The following is a 13606-nucleotide window of genomic DNA, read 5'->3' on the forward strand; positions in this document are numbered from 1 at the left end:
TCCCGAAATCGCCTCGTTGCAGGGGCGAAAATACCCTCCGGGAACCCCTCACCCCTCCGGCTCCCTTCCCTCCTGGCGTAGGAGCTCAGCGGGACGAGCAGAGCAAAAGTTTTCTCTGCAAACGCTGCTCGTTATCAGGTTTTCCTAAACCGATGACTGAATTTTAAATTGTAGATGAAGATGACGTCCATAAGTGTGGTCGCTGCCAGTCGGAGTTCACCTCCTTGGAAGAATTTGTGCAACACAAATTACAAAAGGTCTGCCAGCGAGCTCCAGAGGCTCTGGCTGCTGCACCAGCAGGTCTCCTCAACCAAGAAGTACAAAAGGTGACAGCAGGCTTCTCCTCAAGCCATGGCTGAAAATAATTAGGATGCAACGGTCTGTTGGGTTGGAGGGGAGAGAACAGAATACACTGTTTTTAAAGGTGATAAAACCTTTCTGCTAAAATGTTATCTGTCACAGCAGGTCGTTCCTTCTGTGGAGGAGTCGATAACTGTCGCTCATATAGTTGTTGAAGCATCTTCAATAGCAGAGGAAATCACCAACGCGTCAGCGATAGTAGGTGAGCTTCGAGAGGCTCCCCTTTGTACACTGGCAGGGTTAGGAGGTTGTTTACTCCTCCAGTGTCTTCTGTTTGATCTGTGTTGTAGCTGGGTGCGTGACACCGATGTGACTTGGGATGGAGCGTTACCTCAGAGGTGTGAGAGAGGCATCCTGAGGCCAGCTTTGCAGTTCTCTTTGCCATTTAATGCCAATTAGATTTAAAGCTCTGTTCCAAAAGTGTCCATTTTAATATTCATGCTGCGATAATGAGAACTTTGCAAAGACCCCTGTTCCAGGTTTAAAGTACCCGTTTCCCCTTCCCACCGCACACAATGCTGAAACAGTAAATTGCTCTAGTCCTGTAAAGCTCTCTTCTGTAAAGAACGTAACTGTCTTCGTATCCTTTTCCCAGGTAGTGGGCACATCAAAGAAGTCATCGTTGCAGGAGACCATGTTTTTGAAAACCCAAACGGTCACGTTGATGGGGAAGTCACTGAAGAGCAAGGAGGCAACCCTGATGATCAGGAGCAGGATATTTCCACAGAATTGATAAAGGTTAAGCTGCTGGTCAACAAAGAAGGGCGATACGTATGCGAATTATGCCAGAAGACATTTAAAACAGTAAGTATCATTGCTACTGCGCTCGGATTAGCGAGTTATTTAGTCTAGCTGTTAACTAAGACTGCTCAAGACTCGATAACAATGTGCTTCTCTGCTGCGTGCTGCGCTTTCAGAAGGAAAGTTCTGCTTCCAGAAGGAGCACCGTAGTTTCTTTACAGTTGAAATGCAAAATTCTTAACCATTTGGAACATCTTTTAAAATGAAATTACATGATCACTCACAGCAGCAGAAAGGACTATGAATGTAAACTCTGTGGAACTTCCTTCAGGACAAAAGGTTCTCTGATTCGACACCATCGGCGTCACACGGGTAAGACGGTTCTCCAAAGTAAGAGTTCCTCGTTGTGGTTATCCAGCTTACCTTCCTGTGGTATTTATCGCTGCTTTCCATCTTCTTCTGAGTTGAGACCGTGGAGTGGCCGTGGATCATGACCATGGATCTTTGGGGTGCTGGGAGGCAACGAGAGGTTCTGGGACAAGCGCAGTCCACTCGCTGTAGGAAGCTGAAAGCATTCTTCTAGCACTAATACTGGCTGTGGTTAGTTCAGTACCGTTGTTTCGATTCTCATCATTTCCAGATGAAAGACCCTACAAATGCAAGAAATGTGGGAAAAGCTTCCGGGAATCGGGAGCTTTGACTCGGCACCTGAAATCTCTGACACCTTGCACTGAAAAAATTCGTTTCAACATGAACAAAGAAATAGTAGTCAACAAAGATGATTTGCCATCAGGTCAGTGGTGCTGTCTTCTGTCTGATAAAACTGAGCGTGCTCCTGGCACAAATTCTTTCTCATTTATGAAAAAAAAATGCTGCTGCAGTATTAATTTTGTATCTTTTATACAGAAAAAAGTAATTTATAGTGCTAAACTGTTAACCTGAAGTGCATGTAGCCAGGCGTTAACTGTGAAGAATGTTTGAGAATCCGGTACAAAGATGGCTTTAATGGGCGCCTTGTATTCCGAGACCCATTTTGGGTAGGGCACAGCAAGTTGATGAGGGGTGGCGGAACACCAAGTGATTCACTGTGCTGCTTTTCTTGAAGGATCCTGCAGTTCAAATGCAGACACTGTGTCATCAATAGCGAGTGAATCCATCGAGACCTCACCCGTGATCCATCTCGTAACAGATGCGAAAGGCAACGTTCTTCATGAAGTCCATGTCCAAATGCAGGAACTTCCTGTTGTAGATGCAAAATCCCTGGACCAAGATGTGAGTGTCATTTCTCTTAAACACCCTTCCTGGGTTTTGTGCAAACAAGTATTTTTGAAGTATTTCACCTCATGCACAAAGTTTTCTTAGGTGCTGAGAATAAATCTGTGTGGTGGAATTAAATGGTTAATTAGCTGCTTTTTCATCTGAGAACGTAGAAGGCACTCTGCTCTGACCTTGTCTGCCCATCTGCTGCTGCTGAGCTCAGCAGCACACGTGTAGCATACAGGGGGATGTGTAGGGTTCACCACCACGTACTGGACGATGCAGAAGGTGAGAGGATGTTTTTGTTGACCATTCCCTGCTACGAGACTCTGTGGTAGGAGCCAAGGCTTATCATCCCTTGGACTGTATGTTTTCAGAGTACGGATTCACCTCATCTTCCTCCCCGGTCCAAGATCATTCCCTTGTTGATCTTTAAACCCTGTATCACAGCATTAGACACCCTAGAAAGAGCGACTGTCGTAGCAATGTTGCTGTAAAAAAAAGGCTAAGGGTGTACATGCTGTACTAATTACTGGACACTCTATTCCTTCAGCAGTCGCATCCCGAGGAGCTGCCATGTGAGGGGGAAGTGAACAGTGAGAATCTGCTGAGGCAGGCCATGAGGAATTCGGGTATTGTGATAGAGAGAGTCACGATGGAGGAAATGCAAAAGCCAGACGAGCCTGCTGCAGCTGCTACAGAAGAAGTAGAAAATGAAGTGGTGGAAGCAGAAGAGGAGCCATGTGGGGAACAGTGTGTTGAAATAGAACAAGCGGAGTCTGTATGTTTGTAATTAATTTTTTAGTCTTCCTTGCCTGTACTCGGTTGCGCACAGCACTGTTAGCCTCACCACCCCGCACGTTATCCTCAGCGCATCTCCCCCCACCCTGTGCCTGTGTCTTTGTGCCAATTTTTTTAGTTATGTTTTTTATGCATGCTTTAAGTGTAGTGTTAGTATGCACATGTGCTCTCTCCTATTAACAATATAGATCCCTTCCTTGTCAAAGCTGGAGTATTTAATTGGGAGTTTGGTTAGCAATGCTTACTGTACACACTAGTACAAAAAGTATTTATGTTGTACCATTTTCTTTCCAATAGACAGATGCAGAAAGAACAAATGGGTACAAAAGTTACGTTTGCCCTCACTGTAACGAAGCCTTCAGTGAAGCTACTTCCCTTGAAACACACATAAAGGGTCATTTAGGTAAAGCTCTACTGCTTATGCTGCTGTTTAAAATGTACCGTGTCTTACTAAGGTCTTAAGCATAGTACAGCTTGCTTTATTTCAAATTCCTTGCCTTTACATGGCCATTAGCCAGGCAAAATCAATTGATGCTTAACACACAAATATGAAAGGGTTGACTTTGGTTGAGCACTAGACAAGAGGGTAAAAGAAGTATTAAAAAAAAAAAAGTTTCCATGTTTCAGGGCCTGCACTGCATCCTTGAAAGAAGAATTCTGTGACCAGGCCAAGGTTAGCGAGGCAGAACAGGTCACTAGGCTGGAACTGCTGCTTGAAAGGCACCAAAGTCCACAAGAGCAACATTTGAACAGAATTCAGTTAGGAATGAGACAAAGCCCATATATGCAGTTGAAGAATATTATTTCCCTCCTTCTCCGCGTTAGTTTTTTAGTAAGAATTTTGTTACAGCACGTACTAGATGCTTGCTACGGCTGATTGTCCTGTATCAACGATGTGTTCTCTCTCTAGATTACAAGCCTTTTAAGTGCGAGGAGTGTGGCAAAGAGTTCACAAAGGGCTACCTGCTAAAAAAGCATCAAGAAGTGCACGTGAACGAACGGCGTTTCCGCTGTGGAGAGTGTGGCAAGCTCTACAAGACCATCGCACATGTGAAGGGGCATCGAAGAGTGCATTCTGATGAGCGGCCGTATTCCTGTCCGAAGTGTGGCAAGCGGTACAAGACAAAGGTGTGCCTCCCTGGCAGCAGGCTTGCTGTCAGATTTTCCTTTCCAGAGCCAGGGTTTGGGAGAAGTTAGGAGGCTTTGCTCCTGAAAGAACAAATGCCAGCTCACCTGCCTCTTGTAAGAGCAGAAGCTCCAGAAGGAGCTTTTGTTTTAGTGGGGAAAAGAGGGACAGTCTTAATAAAACCTTCACATTTGTGAAGAAACTCTTCCTCCCTGTGTGAAAAAAGGACATCATCATAATAAAACCAAGTCTTTATCGTGTCTTACATGACAAGTAGTCCTCAAAGATGTTGACTTTTACCCTGGAAGCTAAAATGCTGCTTGCTTGAGTTTGTCTCTCCCTTTAGCTGCCCTTCTCTCACTCCTCTCTTTGTACAGAACGCCCAGCAAGTTCATTTCCGTACGCATTTAGAGGATAAGCCTTACGTCTGTCAGTACTGCAGCCGGGGCTTTCGGGAAAAGGGCTCGCTGGTCCGCCACATCCGCCATCACACAGGGGAAAAGCCTTTCAAGTGTTACAAGTGCGGGCGAGGGTTTGCAGAGCATGGCACTCTCAACAGGCACTTAAAAACCAAAGGTGAGATGGCACTTGGGGTGGGGGTGTGCGTGTTGTTTTAGGATTGGGTTTGGACAAGCTACTTTTTGGCTGAGTGGTAATGATTTTTCAGAGTGGATCTGACGACCTTCATCCAAGGGCATTTGTTTGTCTGCATCCCGGGTTGCATCAGAAGGAGATGCATTATATTTTTTCTTTCATCTACGTTGAATGAATATTTCTATTACGATCTTTCTGACCAAAAAGTATGCTGAACAAAGAGCTATAAACCAGTTCTAATATAAAATTTAGACCATCTAAATAAAGATAACCGAAACAGAATTTGCATTAAGAGTCTAACTGCAGGGCTGCTGTGGGCACTCTGCTCCAAACTCTGGCTCAAGTGGTCTCTGCAATGTTGCTGCTGGGGAAAACAGACCCTGTACTGTGCAAGAGCCTACTCCCAACTGCGAAGTGGTTCTGTTCCAAGGTTTTGTTCCCTCCACGCAGAGGGAGAAAATTAGCATTTTTGCAAAGTAATGCCAGAGAGTGCTGGATTTCTGTGTTGGGGAAGAGGTGAGAGGACTGTAAAACTTAGGATGTGGCACATATTGTTATGGTTAAACTTCCCTTTTTTTTTTTTTTTTTTTTTGGCTTTAATTTTTAAATTCGTACTAATTTTTGGGTTTTATGAAATCCTGTAAACACAGGAAGTGTAGATGTTCTGCGACGAAAATGTCTTTAAAGTAGAGTTCAGTTCTCACAGATAATCTTGTTTGATCAGATTAGTTGCAGTGGACCTGCTGCTCCTTTAGCTCCTAAGCACATATTTTCAAACTTCTTCAGGCAGTGGTGATGATGATGATGCATTAAGATTGTAAAGGACAATACGAGCTTACCGGAGCGGAAAAAAAAGTTTCCTAGGTAGATACTGAAATGTAATGCATAAGCAGAAAAGATACACGACTTAAAACACAGCAAAAGTCTTATTGTATGTTCTTTGCGTACGGCTTTTGAAATCCTGTAATGGTTTTATGCATCTGAATTTAGTTGTGTATTTTTTGAAATGACACTGGACAGTTGCTCAGCTTGTGGCTCAGTTCTGTTGTCTGGTGCCACGCAGGCCTCTTCTAGGCCATTATTTGGCCGGTCTGGTGGGGTGAGAGCCTGTCGTCTGACTGCTGGTTGCTTGTCAGCGGCATCCTCTTAAAGGGGTCTTGTTCGTGCTGCGTAGTATTTTCCAGGTACTCCTGTATTTGAGATGGTTATGACAAATAACATTTTTCTGGCATTTTTGGAATACCCTTCAGGTGGCTGCCTCCTTGCTTTGAAAGAGGTGGAAGAAGTGATGGTGTCCGAGGAGAGTCAGTCAGCTGACAACTTGGCTGCGACGGTCATTTCTGAAGATCCTCACACTGTTTTGGTAGAGTTTTCTTCAGTGGTGGCGGACACTCAAGAATACATCATCGAGGTAAGAAGTGGGGCAAACAGCCTTCTCATTCTGAATGTCCCACAGTATTTTGTCAGTAAAAACTGCAGCTGTGCACACATTCCTCATCTAGGCTTTTGGGAAAAGGTAAAATAGGATTTATCCAATGCCACTGCTGCCTGCATGACCCTAGGAATAAGCAGGTTTAACCTTGTTCAGAAGGAGAGCACTGGGAGCCTGCTTCACTGCCCTTCTGAAGTCCTGCACGTAACATAGGCAGGAAAACGAGAATGTTGGGGAGGCTGACAGCAGTTCATCAGAAGGCTGAGAACTTCTGACCATACCAGATCTTGCATCCTCACAAACTTGCTTCAGCTTTCCCTTAGCTTCTATGTCCTCTTTTCTCCCAATTCTATTCAGCTTATTTTGTCCAAAATGATCTGTTGTTTTTAACTGGCTGTGGCTGCCAAAAGCAATGAATTACACATTTCGCTTTCTCCCGCTTCATGACAAAGAGCCAGCGCTCATCCACGCAGAACAACACAGTTCATTTATTGAGTCCCTTTAGTGCTGCCATAGTTATTCTCCAATAGGAGAAAAATCTGCCAGTTGGCAGAGTCCTGCTGAGAGAGGATGTTCTCTTTCAGTTATTTGTGAGCATTTTGCATTACTTTTAAGTAGCTCTCGAAAATAGGAGTTGGAGGGAATTTCAAGGAGTTGACTTTAGAGAGCTGCTGCATCATGGGGGGGGACAGAAAGACTTTTGTGAAAGATCTTAGTGTCTTGTATTTTGGTAATAAAAGATTTTTTTGTAATAACCTAAAAAGGGAATAATCATATTTTGTTTTTCAAGACTGCTACTGAAGACATGGAGACCAGTGAAGCTACTGAAATAATAGAGGGAACAAGACATGAGGTAAAAGCAGCTGCATAAACTATTGTTTTGGGGACTTGCTGTAGCTGAAATGAATCACTTCTAGTGTCTAAAAGTCATGCTAAATACACCCAACTTCAAATAATTAATTTACTTACCTCTGTAGTTTTGCAGCCCTGTCTGTATAAAAACAATACTGGTCATACTGGTTTTGACTGAGCTCTGATCCTCACAGTGACAGTGGCTGGTGACTTGTGTGGCTTCACAGTAACATTTCAGCCTTGGGGAAGCGATCCTTGTAAAGCGTTCCTGAACGCCAGAAATAACTGTTGCTGCAAAGTGGGAGGCTGGCTGGGCTCTTGACTTGCAGTCAGTCGGTTTAAATGTCTGGGCATGCATTGTTAGGATTTTTCTATAAAAAGTAGTTTGACTTTCTGTAGGAAGTACCCTGCTGGTGAAATGTCTTCAGCGATGTGAGGTGTGACATGTTCTAGGAGTCTGTTCTTGGAGTGATGAGAACTTCAGGGAACAGCTGGAGGAAATTGCAATGAAATGCTGCTTGTTGTACTGCCCTGCTGGTCATCAACTGCTGTTCATGGTGATGATAATTGCACTCCTAACAGCGTACAATACACAGAGAAATAACATGGCCTGTCTTCTCTTCACCTAGGTTGACAGCCACATTATGAAGGTTGTGCAACAAATAGTAAATCAAGCAAACTCTGGTCACCAGATCATTGTACAGAATGTCACCGTGGCAGAAAACTCGGAAGTAACCACAGATGCTGCAGACACCATCACCATCGCAACCCCCGAAAGCCTCACAGAGCAGGTCGCTATGACGCTGGCTTCCGCCATCGGAGAGGGAGCAGTGCTGACTACGGAGGGTAGCATCGAGACGGAAGAAGCAACGGTGACAATGGTGGCATCCGAGGACATTGAAATAATGGAACATGCAGGAGAGTTTGTGATCACCTCCCAGGAGGGGAGGTGGAAGTCCAGACTGTGATTGTGTAAGGAACAGCATGCAGCTCATGACAGGTGTTCACGTAAAGCTTATGATTTTTCTCCGGTTTGGGGAACTTGATCAGTCCTAAGTTTGCCATTATAATTGTTCAGAGAGCAAAGGAGAGAATGCTTCTATGGGTAAGTGGCTTAACAGGATGGTACTGCCCCAAGATGTTTTCTGTTTAAAATGGAAATAACAGTAGGCAAAAACCTCTGCATGGTTACACCAGGGAAGTGACCAAGACGCCATATTTCAGTGTCTCAGAATTTTGTACATCTGCCTCAAATAAAGGAAGATCCTTTGCGAAGGATTTGCCTCTGACCACGGGACAGTAGTGTTCTGGTTTAAAAGGATTCCGAAAGTGAAGCAAGTAAGAGATTACTTCATCATATGCATTTAAAGCCAACCAAGAAAACCAAATCTAAGGAGTTCTGGTGCACAGTCACCACCACTCAAAAACTTTCATGCCTTTAACCTCACTACTTTAGCATGGTACTAAGGCATGGTACTGCAGTATTTTATTTTATATCCTGGACAAGTAGCCTTATGTACTGGTCTATGAAAGAATGCATCATTGTACCCTTGCAATGCCAGGCAGGCTGCTCTGAGAGCTAGCCTGTTGGTGTGTAAAGCCATATTGTATATGATTTCTTTTTTTTTTTTTAAAACCATATATGGATTTTTAATTGCATATTGTACAGATTTGGCATGTAAATAAATACATTTTTAAAAATAAAGTTATTTAAAGTTCTTACTATATTTTTCCAATTTCTGCTCTATTATCATTCAAAACAGAAGAATTTCTGGAAGGAGAAAGAGGCCACTTAATGTTGCGCTTAAGAAACCTTCATCCCTGGGCGAGTCAAACACCCTTTTTCCCAGAACAACTGCAAGCCTCTAAAAGCAGCCAGCGTGTCTCTGCTTTGGAGATTTGTCCAGCAAGCCAAGTTAGAGGGAGTTCAGAAGGTCGCTTGCAAAGCTGTAAGTTTACTTTTGTCTTCTGCAGTTAGGGCAGGGGGTTTTCTTGAGGGATACTGATGAAGAACCTTTCAGCATCCCTGTGCAGAAGTGGAAAACCATGTCACTGCTGTGCTTTTGAAGCGGCGTGCTCAGTGATTGCAGGTGGGCAGCCCTAGAAACAGCCTCAGCAACTCTGAACTTCCCCTGCTGCAAAATGCCGAAAATACAAAGAAATGGCCAAGATGTAGCTGAGCCTCTTGTTGTGAACAGATCTACCAAAACAACGCAATGAAGATGAAAAATGCCAGAAGGATTACGTTTGTAATCTGCCAGGACCTGTATGTCCAGAGCTCAAGATCAGATTTCTGATACCCTTTTCAGGATGCTGAAATTTTGCCCAGAAGTCCACTTCCTCACTCTAAGGGTGAAAGGGCACCTTATTTTGAACAAGCTGAAAATAGGTCTCAAGAAAAAGACTCGGCAGGTAAGGAGAAGGAGTACTTGTGGTAGTTTCCTTTCTGAAATTAAGGTGCTCCATACTAGTACAGATTTGCAGTAAAACATTGTTTCTGCAGGTTCAGCTTCTGCCAGTAATCGTGGGTTTTTTTCCAGCAAAATACATGCAGCCTGTTCTATGTAGTTAACAGCAATGGGGTAATAATTTGACAGCCAACAGTACTTACACAAAGATTCACTTCAGGAAGCTGAACCAAACTTGCCTCCATACCAGCAAATTCACTACTGGTCCCTCTAACAAGGAAACGAGACCGAAGCTTAACCTCAGCAATATTACCCAGTGAGGAATCTGAAGTAGTGCTCTGCTGAGGCGTTGTTAACAGGATACTGCTGAAAATGCTAACTCCCAGCGGAATACAGTTACTATTTTCCTGTGGGGGGTGTGTGGAAGTGTGAATAGTTGACAAATACTTGCATTCAGATGTTTACCACTTCCACCTGTGTGACATCGCTATATTCCTGTGAAGTGGTATTATGCAGCACACAAACAGTAATCATAAAAAAAAAGTGCGCCTTCCTTAGCTGAACCTACCTCTAGTAACGGCTTGCTTCAATGCTGCGACTGTGTCTGAAAAGACTGACGGGTGACTGTCACAGCTGGTAGGAGTAAGTAGTGTTACAGGTGAACTCAGAACTCCTCCCAAGTTTTTTGAAGACTGGTTGGCTTACTGAAAACATAGTTTCCAATTATTTAATTGAAATACAGTAATCTTTCTACAAAAATTGTCTGGGGCATCAAAGCACACTGCTGAAATAAAGTCTTACAGAAAGTTAAAAACTGCACGTATAAAGAATGGTATCTTCATGTTTTCTTCTTTCTTTCCAACACTGTGAGAGGCTTAAAGATTTCCTTTAAATTCATCCAGACTCCTTTAGAATAAATGTTTTTGTAGACAACTCTTCTGTCGTGAGGCTGCAGCGTTGGATGGTGGGAACACCCGTATCTTCTGGATTTATGCCATTCACTGGACGTTTGGTTGGTTAAGGCCAAGTACAGGTTGAAGCAGCAGTATGCGCCCAGTACGAGCGTGAGAAGAAGAACAAAACCAAGCATGAAGACAATCCTAGGAAAAGTCAAGAAAAGGTGCTGCGAAGAAAGAAAATAACAACTTAGTTAAGAAGTTGGAGCATTAAATCACATGGAGGCACGTGACCACTGCAACATGCCAGCTGAAATCATAGAATCACAGAATATTTTGGGGTGGAAGGGACCTTTAGGGTTACCCAGTCCAACCCCCCTGCAGTGAGCAGGGACACCTTGAACCAGACCAGGCTGCTCACAGCCCCGTCCAACCTGGCCTGGAATGTTCCCAGGGATGGGGCCTCCACCACTTCTCTGGGCAACCCGTGCCAGTGTTTCACCACCCTCATTGTAAAGGATTTCTTCCTTATATCCAGGCTAAACCTACCCTGGTTTAATTTAAAACCATCACCCCTTGTCCTGTCACCCCTTGTCCCTGTCCTAAAAAGATTGTCCCCACCTTTCCTCTGGGCCCCCTTTAAGTACTGAAAGGCCGCAATGCATGTCTGTACGCACACATAACTGCACAGCCCCTGAAACAGGGTCACAGCCCCATCCAGCTCAGTCCGTGCCCGATTGAATCTTTGAGTAAAGCACAGAGATTTCCAGAAATGTAATGCCTCACCAGCCTTGCTAATATGCAGGCGTATTTTCTACACCCATCTATCTCCAAATGTTTGTATTTCATGTTGGAATTTTGCTTGTTTATTTTTTTTAATTTAAAAAAAATCCAACAAAAACCCCACTAATGCAGATCATCTGAAAACAAACCGCCAAATGAAGAGGCTTCAATCTGGTACAACTTCAGGTTTTGCTGACATGACACAGTTTAAGCAGCAATTTTCTGAGTTAAATTCCAATACGGGGAGTAGTAATGGTACTGCTTAGACATGAGGAAGCGTTCCCTGACCAAGATCCCTTTTATAGAGTACAAGGCCGAAACATCTGTTGTCTAGGATGAGGAAAAGATAAAGCATTTACTAATCACCTCACTGCCCTACTATAGAAGTGGACTAGGGGATTGAAATGCTAATGACTCAAGTGCTCGAGAGACTCAAAGTCACCCTTTGCTTGTATGTGAGAAAAAAATATTGAAGTATTTAAACTCCAGGGTAGCAGGGTCCTGCTTTAACACCTCCATGAAGGTATGTCAAGGATTGCCAACTGTTTCCTAAACATTACTGCAGCAGACGGCCATTGAGTGTAAAGTCACTCTTTATGAACCAGATCTGCCGAGTGAAAGCAGCCTGGAGACAGGAATCCAAAGAACGGGAGAGCGGAATGAAGTGCTGTGAGAAAAATCCTGTATTTTTGAAGTACTCTGCAATGGCAGTTTTCTAAACTTAAGTTGGTAAAAAAAAAAGGCGCAGTCTGTCCACATCCTGCTGGTGAGAGCAGGTAGATTTGCAAGATTCCTGAAAGCAAAGACTGAAATAAACCTTTTTACAAGCTAAAAACCCACACAGCATAAACCTACCTGAATGAGGAAGAAAATCTCAACAGTATGCTCCTGTCCTTGGTCATCAACGTAAGTCCCATGCATTGCATCTGACAGCAGCACCACTTGGATGAGGAAAGCTGCTGTGACGATTGCAATAGTGGCAGCCATGGCAGTCAGCGTGAAGAGGTAAAGGAAGAAATACTTTGTGTTGAAGGCACCAATGCAGTTGTTGACCCACACACAGTGGTGATCAAAACGATGTACGCACACACTGCAGACACCTGAGGAGGAGGGAGTGACAAGACCATGCAGTTAAGTAATCAGTTTGATTTTTACACAGTTTAGGATAGTTTTTCATCTGAAACAATCTTGAGAATCACAGTCATGATTTAGCTGATAGCTTTTTAAGAAAATACATTAATTTCAAATGCATATCATAGACCCTCACCAGTACTAAAAACAAGGACCTGTATCTCATTTCCTCTTTTATTCACCAAGACTGCAGCTCAAAGACTTTGGTTTCTCTGACAGTACTGCCTAGCAAAGCATATGAAAGGTAGAGATTGTAGCTCCCAGCTTTATTTTAGATGATAACAGCAAATTCTGCAAGAGAAACACAAAATCCTGAACTCAGGTCTTGGCAGGTGATCATTTTCCATTTAACTTCCAGATGCTCAAAAGCTTGCCTCTTCCTGACCCAAAAGGATACCCTGGGAACTGGTAATTTCTGTGAGAAGAAATAGCAGCACAGCAGTTCTACAGGCGGGCAAAGGGCAGCTGTGTTCTGGGACCTCAGTAAAACGAACACAACACTGCGTGCATCGCGCTGGATAACAGAACAGATGTAGCGTGAACTGCAGTTATTGATGGATAATTGATTTGGGAAAGCGTTACTGTTACGCTTATTGAGGAAGTTAAGATTCTTACTGCAGTGTTTTGATCTGGCTGGCTTCTCCATGTTGCATGTAGGACACACGATGCCTTTCTGAAATAATACACCATCATATGCGTAAGTCTTAACCAAAGATACATGATTTGATTTTGTTATTATACCTGTGAAAGAAACAAGAAAAACAGTAAAAGTAATGGTGTTTGTAACATTTATCCCATGCAACGCTACAGGCGTGGGGAAGAGGGTCTAGAAAGCTGCCCGGCAGAAAAGGACCTGGGAGTGTTGGTTGACAGGCAGCTGAATATGAGCCTGCAGTGTGCCCAGGTGGCCAAGAGGGCCACCAGCATCCTGGCTTGTATCAGGAGTGGTGTGGCCAGCAGGAGCGGGGCAGTGACCGTGCCCCTGTCCTGGGCACTGGTGAGGCCGCCCCTGGAATGCTGGGTTCAGGGTTGGGCCCCTCACTCCCAGAAGGACATGGAAGGGCTGGAGCGTGTCCAGAGAAGGGCAAGGAAGCTGGGGAGGGGTCTGGAGCCCAAGGGTACTGGGGAGCGTCTGGGGGAGCTGGGGGTGTTCATCCTGGAGAAGAGGAGGCTGAGGGGAGCCCTTATCGCTCCCTACAACTGCCTGAGAGGAGGGGGGGGACGG

General features: G+C 44.2%; 2 protein-coding genes across 2 annotated transcripts in view; one reads left to right on the forward strand and one right to left on the reverse strand.

The window, feature by feature from the left end:
• Positions 1-170: 170 nt before the first annotated feature.
• E4F1 (E4F transcription factor 1) lies at positions 171-8786 on the forward strand (the record flags this gene model as incomplete). Its single annotated transcript, XM_035903553.1, is given in 14 exon segments — positions 171-326; positions 466-562; positions 956-1181; positions 1370-1473; positions 1742-1894; positions 2207-2373; positions 2912-3139; positions 3457-3562; positions 4070-4287; positions 4663-4861; positions 6130-6290; positions 7102-7164; positions 7793-8102; positions 8105-8786. Coding segments are annotated over 14 exon segments (2223 nt in total), but the record flags the coding sequence as incomplete, so codon positions are not given.
• A 122-nt stretch (positions 8787-8908) lies between these two features.
• Positions 8909-13606, reverse strand: part of ZDHHC4 (zinc finger DHHC-type palmitoyltransferase 4) — a 9497-nt gene continuing 4799 nt past the window's right edge. Inside the window, exons 4-6 of the mRNA XM_009648080.2 lie at positions 12997-13122; positions 12106-12350; positions 8909-10694 (exon numbers count right to left, since the gene is read on the reverse strand). Coding sequence (XP_009646375.1) covers positions 10410-10694; positions 12106-12350; positions 12997-13122 — 656 coding nt within the window. The 3' untranslated portion in view covers positions 8909-10409. The remainder of the gene's footprint in view (positions 10695-12105; positions 12351-12996; positions 13123-13606) is intronic.

The sequence above is a fragment of the Egretta garzetta genome, unplaced genomic scaffold, assembly GCF_000687185.1.
Source record: "Egretta garzetta isolate BGI_Z169 unplaced genomic scaffold, ASM68718v1 scaffold71, whole genome shotgun sequence".
Taxonomy (NCBI): domain Eukaryota; kingdom Metazoa; phylum Chordata; class Aves; order Pelecaniformes; family Ardeidae; genus Egretta; species Egretta garzetta.